At 40.0% G+C, this 13,153-nt stretch overlaps 1 protein-coding gene across 3 annotated transcripts in view; it reads right to left on the reverse strand.

Moving 5' to 3' along the window:
* Positions 1–957: 957 nt before the first annotated feature.
* Positions 958–13,153, reverse strand: part of LOC111155888 (microsomal triglyceride transfer protein) — a 56,325-nt gene continuing 44,129 nt past the window's right edge. For 2 of the 3 annotated variants that reach the window (XM_022516346.1, XM_022516363.1), the window contains 6 exons: positions 11,275–11,372; positions 11,030–11,151; positions 9,456–9,683; positions 5,387–5,511; positions 3,037–3,207; positions 1,178–1,562 (listed from right to left, as the gene is read on the reverse strand). In XM_022516346.1, coding sequence (XP_022372054.1) covers positions 1,391–1,562; positions 3,037–3,207; positions 5,387–5,511; positions 9,456–9,683; positions 11,030–11,151; positions 11,275–11,372 — 916 coding nt within the window. In that variant the 3' untranslated portion in view covers positions 1,178–1,390. Of the gene's footprint in view, positions 1,563–3,036; positions 3,208–5,386; positions 5,512–9,455; positions 9,684–11,029; positions 11,152–11,274; positions 11,373–13,153 lie in introns of all 3 variants that reach the window. The other variant, XM_022516355.1, reaches the window with a different exon arrangement.

A 13,153-nucleotide genomic window follows, 5' to 3' on the forward strand; every position in this document is an offset into this window, starting at 1 on the left:
TTCAAGTTTGCAGGTACTGACAAGGTTCTGACTGTTGGTAATCTGTGGCTCATATTCCACAGGGTTCTGACCTCCTATTAGAGAATCCGTCCTGTTCTATAGAGTGTCAGAGGCTTACAGTGTATGTGTCTGAGCTCAGAAAGTGGCAGAAAGAGAGAAATATGGTGTTCAAAGTAATGGAAGACAAAGAAAACTCAATAGGATGTCCATATATTTATTTCATCCATATCATTTAAAATTTACAACCAGTGGTGGGCTAGCTAAACTTCCATTGCATGTGTGTATGTGTGTGTGTTTAATGGACAAATGAGCACCTGTTACCTGTTTTGAGTTTATCACTAGCAACACATACATCTTGTTTATTAATAGGTATTTGAAAACGTTTAACATGGCTCTTTTAACTTGTACAAATAAAGACAAACTTTTCTTGATTTCATACTTTAGAAGTCCAAATCCATCAGGTTCTTAAAGCAGTAGTAAATTCTCTTGGCCATTCTTGGTTTTGTACAGACTGTAGTCAAACAGACTAGAACTTCCACCCCAAAACACTTGAATGAAAGAAAAACTAATGAACATATGAAAATGTCCCTTATAAAGGACAGTGTCCCACATTGCAGTCTCAAAGAGACACAGCACAAGTACAATCAAATGGAGTTTTTGAAGTTCATATTTCTAACTCGTACTGCTAAGTCCAATATCCTTGCAGGGCATAAGGCAGAGGGCAAAATGGCGTTCTTCTAGCAATGTGACCATGTGGTCAGTGGAAAGATGATGCTGTGTTTGAATTCTGTGTGCCTTCTACCTCAGTGCTTAGTAAAACTAATGACAAAGAGATAAATATCCAACTTTGAAGCTGTGACAAAAGTCTTTATAAAGTCTTATCGCCTCCCCCAACTTCCCCTCAAAAAAAAAAAAAAAGGTCATTTTTTGTTTGTTTGTTTTGTTTTTGTTTTTTTCCCCTGATTAGGCAAGATATTTGGTAGAAACAAGCATGTGTAAGGTCCTATAGAGGGCTTCACAAACATTGACCGAAAATCGTTGAAACAAAGTTGGTTTCTCCGAGGGTATGTGTGTTTTGTTTTGTGTTTTACAGACAATTGTTTCTCCTCGGAATAACACTCTTACCACTGTACCAAATGGGATGGACAGAGGTACCAGAACACTAGGAATGCTGCTGGAAACGTCACATACGTTTGCTCAAAATGACACTATCAGTACTACACGGAATTGGGCCCATATTTAATCATTTGAGGTTTTTCAGAGGTTTTTACAAAAATCTTAAATACAGGTAAATATGTAAACACTGTGCTCTCAGAGAGCAAGTATATAGGCATGTCACATCATATCCCTTCTCAGAAGACAGATCCAAGTGAAACCTTACCAATCAGTCTCAAAACCAACCACCAGAACTACTCTCAGGCTCAGGGGCAAACACCACCTTGCACATGTCAGAGTTCTCTTGGTGGAGCGGGAATTCAGATCCTGCTATGATGCTTTCTTTTCTTCTCCGAGAGACATAACCTCTGCCTGTGGATAGCCTTTCATACTTGGTCTCAAATTGCCTGCATAACGACAGCAACAATAGTAAAATTACACACATATTAAAGGGACCCCACACTCCTCTGAGCCAAGCTACTGAGCATGTGCACTTGAAGCTTATGTTTCAAAGCAATTTGAGAAAGGATGGGAGTGCCAAAGACTACCAGCTTCCATTCCCATGAATGGGTGATTGTTTTCTTCCCATTTCTTTCTACACCAACAGATATACTTTGAATGCCTGGAATATGGGAGTCCTGCCATATATTTTTCTAGAATGAAGGACCAAATTCCTCTCAGCTTTTTGGAGATGCTGTTAAGCTTTGCAGGCCTTGCTATGTCTCCCACCCCTCATTCCAGGATCCCCACCTTGGGAGTACTCCCCTTTTGAGTAAGTAGCTAGTCCAACTGGATGTAGGCTGAGAATGCGGACAGGCAAACATTTCTAGAGCTCTGGGCCAAGTGGAATGTGGAATGAAACCATTTAGTCATGAGCCTGGCTTGGTGGTCACTGTATTTCGACCACTGGAAGGCTGATTTTTTTTTTTAATTCATTGATGGAGATTTATTCTAAATATAAGCTAATATAAGACAACAGCTTTTATTCTGTAAAAATATAACCTATTCATATTTGTACTGATATCATTTATACATTCCTCATATGAGTCATGAAATATCAGCACAATAAAGAAGGTGCTCAACTCTGGTCTACTTATTGAAGGAGATGATATAAGATATGCTTGCTATTTTAAATATCCAATTGCCTTCATGGTTAATAATGTGTGTCGGGGAGACCTCTAGAACTACAGAAGAGTTGATGCTAACCAAAGCTTCTATTTCCATGTGATAGTATTGTTATAAACAACCGTTATAAGATTCAAAGGACACAGTGTAAATGAGAAGCTGTAGGGTAAAAGAGGTGATAGGAAGCTTCATGAACAATCAGGTATTTGGTATTTGAGACTCTAAGAATTCTACTGAAAGCATTTTTTTTTTTCAATTCCAAGTCCCAAACTCTCAAGCTTAACCCAAAACTTAAACAAGACCAAGTTCCTATTGTATGATTACCTAAGAATTATGAATTAATTTGGGCTCTTAAACCAGGGTAAATGGTTGCCAAGTATTTTGTTTTGAATTTTTGGTCTAGGAGATAGTTGTGAAGTTAGCTGATAGTAAGTACACGTCCACTATTTTTGCTGAAACTACGTGGCAACTCTTAGGGTAATTCAAATCCCTTTGTTACCTTGAAAAAATAATTTCTGGACAAGAATACAATATTATCCCCAGAATCAAATGAATTAGTCCTCATATTTTCTTGGTATCCTAGAAACTGATTTTTAAACCTTATTAATTATTCTTTTATTTATTTAAAGGAAATTTATGTTTCACTGTATTTTTACCATTTTCTTTCAATTTCTGAAACTAAATGCTCAAAATTGGGTGTACGTTCCTGGAGAACTGGAGACTTCCCAGGAACATTCCACGAGCACCGCCTCTTACCTGAATGGAGCTCCATCCTTGTCCATCTGCATGCAAACCAAGAACGGGTACTGAGAAAACTGCACCGTGGAGATAAACTCGAGGCCTGCTTCTGTTTCTGCACTGATTTCCAGGCCAGCTTTCACAAAAGAGGAGTCGACGGTGATGCTGCCAACTATTGCCAGAGCCACCCTAAAGATTTAGGCCAAAAAAACCCTGTTACTATCACATTTAACTGATCTGGAATCTGGACCAATAGCTCTAATTTCACAGGGTCTGAACTCGCAACTGGAAGGAAACATATAAAGGACTACTATAAGACCTAAATGTGCTCAGAGTTCTGCTAGGAATCAGGGCCTGGTTAGTCCCCTGGATGAGGCCGTGAAGGTCTGCCCTTCCCCTGTACCCGCCCATGGCCTTCAATTCCAGATGTCAGAATGAAGGGTCTAGCAGGCACTACTGTGTGATACCAAGGGCCAAAGGGAAAACGTGCCTGGAACCTGATCCTTTCAAGTCAGAACTACCTGAGCTAGCTTAAAAAAAAGTCTAAACTCACAAAGACAGCTGACATTCAACAATTTTCTTGGTAACTATCTCTCTGTGGGCTTCTATGGAGCTATTTTGGTTTCATTTCATTACTTTCTCTAAAGGGTCTTCAGAGACATAAGTCTATGGTTGTCAAGATATTTGAAAAAAATATTATGTCACCAAAAACTATTCCTACAGTGAGGCATGTACAATGAATTGCTCCAGGAAGGACAAATATGGTGGGTTCCCCAGTAGTCGCCTAGAGAACTAGACAGGCAGATTGGGTTGACAAGGGAACGTGGCTTGGATGACAATGAAGGGATAAACAATCCCAGTAGAAGGTTTACCTCTAGGATCACTCTAATTTAATTGTAGACTTTAAATGAAATTGTGCGAAATTACTCCCCCAATTAAATCAGAGCTCTATGCATAGGCTTTTCTGATAGAGGGATACTATCAAAGTTGGCTGTGAAAATTAAAGTCCTTCTTGCTGTTGTTGGTGTAAAAGTAGGTCAGAGGTGGTTTCATGTAAGTCCCTGAATCCCTTACCATATCTTCTAATATCTTATACTCAACAAAGGCTTAAGAGGTATTTTTTAAATGAACAAATGAAAAATTAAGATGGTTTGGCTCTAGCATGGATACTGGTAAACTCTTAGGGATACTGTGTCCTTTTTAAAAATCCAGATAATTTTGGGTGTGGATCTTGTTGGTTTCTTTCAGCAAAATTCAATTCCATTTAATTTGGGGGAACTTCTATCTAGAAAATAACTCAAAAAAGGAGAAAGAAGATGGATTCACCGGGAAGCCCTAAATTAAACTGCTTATCCCTCTGATGGCCTGTTTCATTTCTCTTCTTTGGTTCCTTTTAGTAACACTGTGGGTCACCTTTCACATTAAAATGTGCTGCCTTTTGATTTCTCAATTCCTTAAGTACAGTTTCATAGAAATCAAAACTTTAATTTTACCACTCCTATCTCACTTCTGTCCCACCGTATTTTTAAATATCCAAAAAGGGAAAAATCAATTGCACTTCCATTTTCTTTTCTTCAATTCCACAACAAACAGAAGAATAATTCTCCTGATTATCACACTGGTTCAGAAACATTGTCTTATTCTCAAAATAAAACATGTCCATTTGACTCAACATGTACATTAGAAAAACTAAAGGAGTTGAGAATATTTTATTTTAAAAAAAAGAATACTAATGAAAAAACTTAAGGACTTAATATTTAAGACTTCGATTCTGCAACATCTTTTTATTTTTCTCCACTGAAGATAGCAAAGGAGTAAAGATTTAAAATCCCAACAAGATGGACACCTGGGTGGCTCAGTCGGGTAAGTGGCTGCCTTTGGTTCAGGTCATGACCCCCAGGTCCTGGGATTGAGTCCCACATTGGCTTCCTTTCTCAGCAGACAGCCTGCTTCGCCCTCTGCCTGCAGCTCCTCCTGCTTCTGCTCTCTCTATCTCTCTCTGACAAATAAATAAAATCTTTTTTTAAAAACTCCCAACAAGAGGGATAAACTAAAAAGTTTGCTTTGAAGTCACATTTCCTGACAACATTGTCAGTTACCAAAGTGGAATAACCAAGAGCAGATGATCTTCTCATTCGTGAAGCAAGCACACCAAATACCAAGCATGATGATTCTTGGCTGCTGAATCTATCAGATAACTGGCCTACTCATGAGAAGCTATGGAAAGAATGACTTCCCATGGTTTCATCCCACTCCATTATTTAATAATTACAAATAGAAAACATAGGTTTTGAAAAGTCAGAGAGCTAAACAGTTCCAGAAGCATATCTCTGCAGTTCATTGAATAGAATATTATACATATGCTTACCGATTTTTCACCCGGGTTTTAGACTCCCGATACCACAGGCTAAACTCCATTGCACCTGAAATGTCAATAGCTAGACCACCCTGGACATCCATATTGGCCTTTAGTCCAGATTGCAACTGAAGCTCCTAGAAGCAAAAATATTTAATAATAGTAATAATAACAATACGCAAATTTAGTCAACCCCTTCCCAAAGGCATGTTCAATCTCCTGCTATAGATAATAACATTTGAGTTGTGCTAAGGTTGGAGTCTTTCTTGAGGCTTGGAAACACATTATCCTAATCTTGATCCCTAGAAGCAGACTGTGGATTCACTAAAGTATTTAGTCAATGTGTTCGTCAGTATTTAGCCTTTAAGTCTTGCATTTTCTGAGGACATTAGCTGGGGTGATGTTGGCTAAAAATTTCTTCAGCTGGATTGCCATCACATTGCCTGCGGAAAGTGTTGGAAAAGATAATGGCTCTGGAGAAAAAAAGGCTCAGTATCTTTAATTTTGATATCCCTCCACAGATCTTAGGTTCATGGTAGCTGGCAGCACGACTAACTTCCTTATGTAACTGCCCTACTCAGACCAAACAAGACATGATTTCCCTAACTATAAATGCCACAATTTTGCTTTCTAGAAAGGATCATATTGATCTTTCTGAATTCTCTCAGCTTTCTGAAAAAAGTGGCAAGAAATCTCAATCAAAGGCATTGGTTTACAACCAGGTATACCAAAAAGTCTCCTTGTGGCATGAAGCTACTTTCAGTCTAAAAGACACTTGGATGAAAGTGTGAGCTTCTTAATATAGAACTCAGGACACATTAGGAGAGAATCTTAAAAATATTTACAGCTACATTTAGTCTAGAACTAAATATGGTTGTAGTAGGATGCCAGGTTGTCTCATGCATCATAACTAATATTGAAGGAACACAAATTATCCTGAGAAAGCTAGAATAATTATGCTCAAATTTTAACCAATGCCTATGAACTACAGAACTAAGATTTCAGAGTTCTGCATTTGAATTATAACCATGATTGTTCCCAAATGAACCCTACTGTGTGCCCTGTCTTAAAAGTATTTCTTTCTGGGGTGCCTAAGTAGCTCAGTCAATTAAGTGTCCAACTCTTCTTTTTTTTTTAAATATTTTTAAAAATTTATTTATTTGACACAGAGAGACAGAGTATAAGCAGGGGAGTGGCAGGTAGAACAAGAGGGAGAAGCAGACTCCCCGCCAAGCAGGAGCCCCGTGTGGGGCTCAATCCCAGAACCTTGGGACCATGACCTGAGCTGAAGGCAGATGCCCAACTGACGGAGTCACTCAGGCACCCGTAAGCCTCCGACTCTTGATTTCAGCTCCGATCATGATCTCAGGATCATGAGATTGAGCTCCATGGTCAGCATATAGCATGCTTAAGATTCCCTCTCTCCCTCTCCCTCTGTCCCTCTACTCTCACCTGTGCTCACTCATACATGCACACACACTCTCTCTTTCTCTCTCTCTTCCTCTCTAAAAAGAATAAAAGAAGAAGTATTTCTTTCTTTGGATCTTCTCCTTTCTTCCCTATTTGAAAACTATCATCTTGTTAGTCCATTCAATTAAAAAAAAGGTCTTTGATGTGGACTTTGGCTTTCCCACTGGCCATGTATTAGGTAGATGTCAAAACACACCAAATACCATGGAAAAGACTATTTCACAGCTTTGAGACAATGTGCCTTTTGTGAAGAGAGAGCATTTCCATTGCAGTCTGGGTTTTAAGGAGTGCCTTGACTTTCTGGGAAGATTCCATTTCTCTCATGCAAAGGGACCATGACAGAACTCTTAGATGTAGTCACAGAGGAATGTTTCTGAGCTCCCATTGAAGGTCTAAACATTGATCCCTGTAGAGGGACACACCACTCTTTCTTTGTGAAAGAGTCTTAATCAAATAGTGCAGTGGTTCTCATTTTTAAGGGTACAAAGTAAGTGAAACTAACAGTTCTGAGTACCTACTGTGTCCCCAAAGCTCTACATTTGGTATGTCATTTAATTCCCACACTAATCTTCCATGGTCTACTTACATCTGAAGATTGAAAAGGAAATCAGGCCTGGTAGCCACACATGGAGACAGAATGAATACCCAGACTGTCTCTAGGGAGGATACTTTTCTATTACCACACATGGCTATCACACAATCATAACTCTCTTGTCTCCTAGTGTGCAAGAAATCATGTTCTGAGAAATATTGTAATAAAGATCATGGGCTTATGTCCTCATTTGACCCAGAATGCATATTTATTGAAATTATTGCCTATGAACTACAAGAACAAGATACATTACATTTGTAGCTAGTGTGACCCCTTGATCTTGGACCTCTGGTCTCAGAGGTGTCTCTTAGAGTTCAAACACTGATATTTTGAAAACTTATCCCATTGCTTCCATTCAGGAAAATATGTTCTTTGCTGGCTAAAGAGGATCTCCCTATTAAGCTGACTTTATCAGACATCCTTCTCTGAAGAGTAATCCAATTAGCCGAAAAGAGAGAGTGAGAGTAAGCACAGAGTAATTCCATCTGCCCTGGAGGCTTTGACAGGCTATCCATTGCCAAAATTTCCTTCAATGTCAGCATTTGACCTAGAGTGGTATGTGCCTCTGAGCTGGGATGGCATTACTGGATAGCTCGGCAGAACCTGGGAGCCTCAAACACCTTATTTGTATAGTAACCCCTGATCTGCCAAGTACTCCAACAGGAAATACACAGACATCGAGTTATGTTTTAATAGCCACGGGATGATCTTTGGCTTAGAATGCACCTTAGGTGCCCTCTCTTAATGAACAGAAGAACTTTACAAGATCCTCTAGATCAGGAGTTGGCAAACTACGTCCTGCAGGCTAATCTGGCCCACTTGCTGTTTTTGTAAATACAATATTGTTGGAGCACTGCCACACTCGTTTGTTAATATATTGCTGAGGGCTGTTTTCACTCTAGGGTGGCAGAGCTGAGTAATTGCAATAGAGACCATATGGCCCACAAAGTCTAAAATATTTGCTTTCTACCCTTTACATAAGAAGTCTGCTGAGTCTGACTTCTAGATTATTGTGTTTTCATCAAGTTTTACAGTCCAATTCTGACCATCAGAGATTGTTGATGGGTAGCTGGGCACACACAGATGGGGCTGTACTGTCATGATTCCTCTGTCTTAAAATGAAGATCACTTCCTCAGCACTCTTATGCCTTCTTCAGAGATATTTTTCATTAAGAATCCATCTCCCTTTCAGAGTGCCTGGGTGGCTCTGTCGGTTAAGCACCCAACTCTTGATTTCAGCTCAGGTCATGACCTCAGGGTCGTGAGATCAAGCCCCACATTGAGCTCCATGATGTGCGTGGAGCCTGCTTAGGATTCCTTCCCTCTCCCTGTGGCCCACCCCTATGCCACATGCACACACAGGCTCGCGCTCTCTCTCTCTCTCTCTCTCTCAAAAAATTTATCTCCTCAGAGTTAATACTGCAATAGATACATGCAATGCAAAATTCTGATATGATCTGAGGACTGTTTCTTTATATGTGACCTTGAGGATTAAGGAATATGACAGGTACTGCTGATTGTCCTTATCTTCATTCATATTTACTACAACACAGACTAGTTCAGAGTGACAATGCACCCTTTGCAAAACTACACTTACCAGTTTTCCTTGCAGCTAGGGATATCCATAAGACACAGTTTTGACCAACAACAAGAGGGCTTAGGTTATTTTCTCCATAATTTCTTGTTTCTGTTAGCATCAGTATTTTCTCTTTTTTTTTTCTTCTAGTTTTATTGAATTATATATGACATTACTGTACTCATGTTATATTGATTATTTTCTCTTTTGCCCCAACAGTGAGGAGGTGTCTTCATCAACTAACAAAGGTAAAAGAAAACCCTGCTTCCCTATAACAAAGGGGAAAAGGAGGAAGGGCAGCGATACCAGTAGGGTGAGTGCTTAGAACGTGAACTCCTAGATAGGCTAAACCTTGTCCTGTATCCTCTGAGCACAGAGCACATTTCAAATGTGCCTACAAAAGGTTAGGGATTCAATAAATACTTGCAGAATGAACAGATTACCTGGGAATGATCTATCAGCAGAATGAGTCCCTTCACCACACTGACAGGGTCACCAGATGCTGACAGCATTTTGGACATCAAATCACTATATCCATTGAAGAAAGTGACAGGTCTGAGCTGAACATCAAAGAGGATGGCTGACATGCCAGCGTAGGAGTCAAGGTTCTCCTCCCCCTCGTCGGGAGTAGCTGCAATCAAGGCCTCCAGCCCCTGGGCTTCAATGACCACCTGGGGAAAAAAGGGAGAGAACAGTCCTGACATCAGCTCCTTGCCTGCCCCGTAAGTGATGGTGAGGCTTCTGAGCTGTGGCTAGAACTTTCCTAAGGCTCAGAAATTCAGACATCTGCAGCAGCTAGGCAAACAACAACAATAACAACAACAAACTCCATGCCTGAACACAAGGTTTTCTTCATTTAATGCTTACAACCTTTTATCCCATTTGTAGATGTCAAAAGACAAAAAAGTCAAATGGCAGAGGTAGAACTCAAACCCCTTCTGTCTGACTATAGAGGCCATGAGCTTTCCATTTTATGATATCATCCTTGAGACTCCTAGTCCCTCTCCCTCCAGGACTGTCATACATAATGGGTCAGCTGTCTTACAGAGCTCCTAAAAGGAGATGGAGAAATGTTGGGACAGTGGCTATAAGGCTGCTGCTATGAAAGGGTGTAGAGCACTCTAAGCCATGACTCACACCCTTCCTGTCCAACTTCTCTCTTAAGCTGAAAGAAAAGATGATGGAGGCTCGCATCAAGATCTCTCCCATACATAGGAATCATATATATTCTCTGTCCCCCGTACCCACTGGGTGTTTGGCATTTCTGAGTGCATATCAGCAAACAGATGGTGATTCCTCAGGATGGAAGGGCATAGTATTCTAACTAGAGTTTCATCAAAGGCTATAGTAATATAATTTGGATGAGAACTCAAGTTTGTGTGGCACTGGATCATTTTAATGCTTAAATGAGCTTATTGAGAAGGTTATAATTTGATATACATAAAAACTAAAAAGAAAGTATATTTTATGATTAGCAAGCCTTTATAGATTGTAACCAAATTTTGGATAAAACTAAAGAGATGGAATTCAGCCAGTTGTCAAATGCCTACACTTTATTCTTTTTTCTTCTGGTAGTACTGAAGAATATCATGGACTCTTTAGAGAGTCAAAATTTTTATTATAGGGAGTCAATTTCTTCATAGAAACACCCAGAGAAGGAAAACATATTCCAGAGTTAGATACGTGGAACATTAAGGACTGTATCTATGAATAAAGATACAATATTTTAAAAAAATAACTGAAAAATATTAGCACAATTTCAATGTTGTGAATAGGTTTGCTTTGAAATGACAAACAGATGTTTGGCAAGTCCAGTAAATCAAATTACTTAGGTTTCAAGTTCATACTTGGAATTATAAACCATACAGCCTCCTGCAGATGATGGAATTGTGAGCAACTTAAAGCCGAAGCCGTTAACTTATGGATTCTATGGTGTTATCTTTGGTATATATGTTATTTTACTTTGGACTAAGTTTTTACATACTTTATGAAGCAAAACTAATGGAAAATGAGTTACCTGGCTACTGTGAAGACTATCTTTCCCAATGTACTGAAAGATGTTGAGGTTACTTCTCCTTAGGATGCCAGAACCAGAATAAAGAATGTCCAGGCTGTAAGTAGACGCCGAGTGGGGAGCACCTAATCACAACAACAAAAAACAAACAAACAATAAAAACCCAAACCCCTGTAATTTAGCAACACTTCCAGCAATACCAACTTGGGGAAGGGAAGAGAGGGAGAACCACTTTTTGGGTGACATACGTTCTATGTAGCCAGTGTAGGCAGAAGAGGACCCACTCTTGGAGAAACGGTCATAATTATGAGCAACCATTTCCTTCAGAACTCGACGGACCATTTTGCTGCAACACAGAAAAGGAAAAAGCTGCACATTCTTTGTAATGGCTGCTTCCCAAGTCAGATTTGGAAAAAAAACAAAAACAAAAACAAAAACAAATCCTCAGTGGAAAGAAGATGGGGCCTAATTTTCCTCACGCCACTCCAAGACTGGGGAGGTGCCCGCCGGAGTGCCAGCGTTAGGATTAGGGCTTTCCCCTTCATTCCTCAGATATGTGAAATTTGGGTTGGTATCAAAATGACAGCAAGGCGAGGATGCCCAGCTATGAATGGCTTCAGCCAACTGGTGGACACACCTCAGGAGTGGAAAACACATGTTGTATGAATCATCATGGTTCTATTGTTAAGTACTATATACTTTCAAGGAAAGCTGTACCAAACTGGGGGTGGGGTGGGGGACAGTGTTCCCAATATATTTCTTTAAACATTTTCCTATGCTCTTTCACATTATCAGTGGCTGATGACATGCCACAGTTCATTTCCAGGAATTTTTTCTACTTACGGAGTTTTCAATTAAAGAGACATCTCAGTAAAACCCATAAATAAATGATTATCTCCTCTAAAGTAAGTCTGAAATCTTACCCCTATGCCTCTATCTTGTCTGCTGTCTAAGGAGTGTTGAGCTCTTCCAATCCTGACTACTAATCATATCAGTATACTGATTAGTATACTAATCATATCAGTAATAATAAAATTATGGTAATAATACAAAAAATATCAAAAGAATCAAAAGAATCAGCTAAAGAAATCTGGATCTCAATCTGAGGTAGAAAATTATTGAGGGGAGGGAACAGTAACCCTATAGGTTCCCCCCTACACTATCACTAGGTTATAAGATATTATTAGCCTGTACAAGAAGGGATGAGGAGGTCATGATGGCTGTCTTCAAATATTCAAAGGGCCTGCACGTGGATGAATGATTCGACCTGCTCTTCTCTGCTCTGCTCCAGGGATTGGGGCAAATAGGGCCAATAGGAAGCTTTCAGTTACACAAAGAAGTACTGGTGATAGTCTTTGAATAATGACACAAGTCCCCTCAGAGGAGGTGGGCCCCCTGCCACTGGACTGGTGCAAGCAAAGACTGGACACCACCTGCCAGGAGACTAGATCCCACACCAGAGAGAGATACCAAGCGAAGTGGCCCTATGATGTTCTTTCCAACTCTAACCATTCTGGTCCCGAGAATCTGCCCGGCAGTGTTGCGACAGCTTCCTCACCTTTCCCTGGCTGCTCTCTACCCCAGTGCCGCCTCTTTTACTGTCCCCTGCATCATTAGGTTCACAAGACAAGGGCAGAAAACCCACCCAGGATCTCCTCCACAGAGTCTCATAAAAGCAAACAAAGAAACAGAAGTCATATCCATTCCACTTGTAATACCTGGCTACAGACAGACTTTGCTTCTTCCTCCCTCACTCACCTGCTCCTTCTTCCTTATCTGTCCTGCTCTTTTCTCCCTTCTACTCACTCCTTCTGTACCCCTTTCTTTCACTGCCTTTAAATTTTTTTTCCTTTGTCTTTATCTATTTTTCAAACTCCCCCATAATCTGTTTTCCTTTTCAACTGAAATTGCTTAAGTTTTATCTTTCCTGGGGATCCTGCTGTGCAAGTAACTCAGGGAAAATGGAAATTTCTTTTCCAGCCCTCTCATTTCAGTGAGGAATTGCAGAGAGCTCTGGGGAAGCCCCACTTTGAAGGGAGACATCAGTGAATTCAGAAGAAGAGACCTGAGAATGAGAACGAAGATGAATCCAGTAAAAGTTACTGAGAGTGATGAAGTCTGCTGATT

This window comes from Enhydra lutris, unplaced genomic scaffold (assembly GCF_002288905.1).
Source record: "Enhydra lutris kenyoni isolate GAN:26980312 unplaced genomic scaffold, ASM228890v2 scaffoldscaffold3, whole genome shotgun sequence".
NCBI lineage: Eukaryota > Metazoa > Chordata > Mammalia > Carnivora > Mustelidae > Enhydra > Enhydra lutris.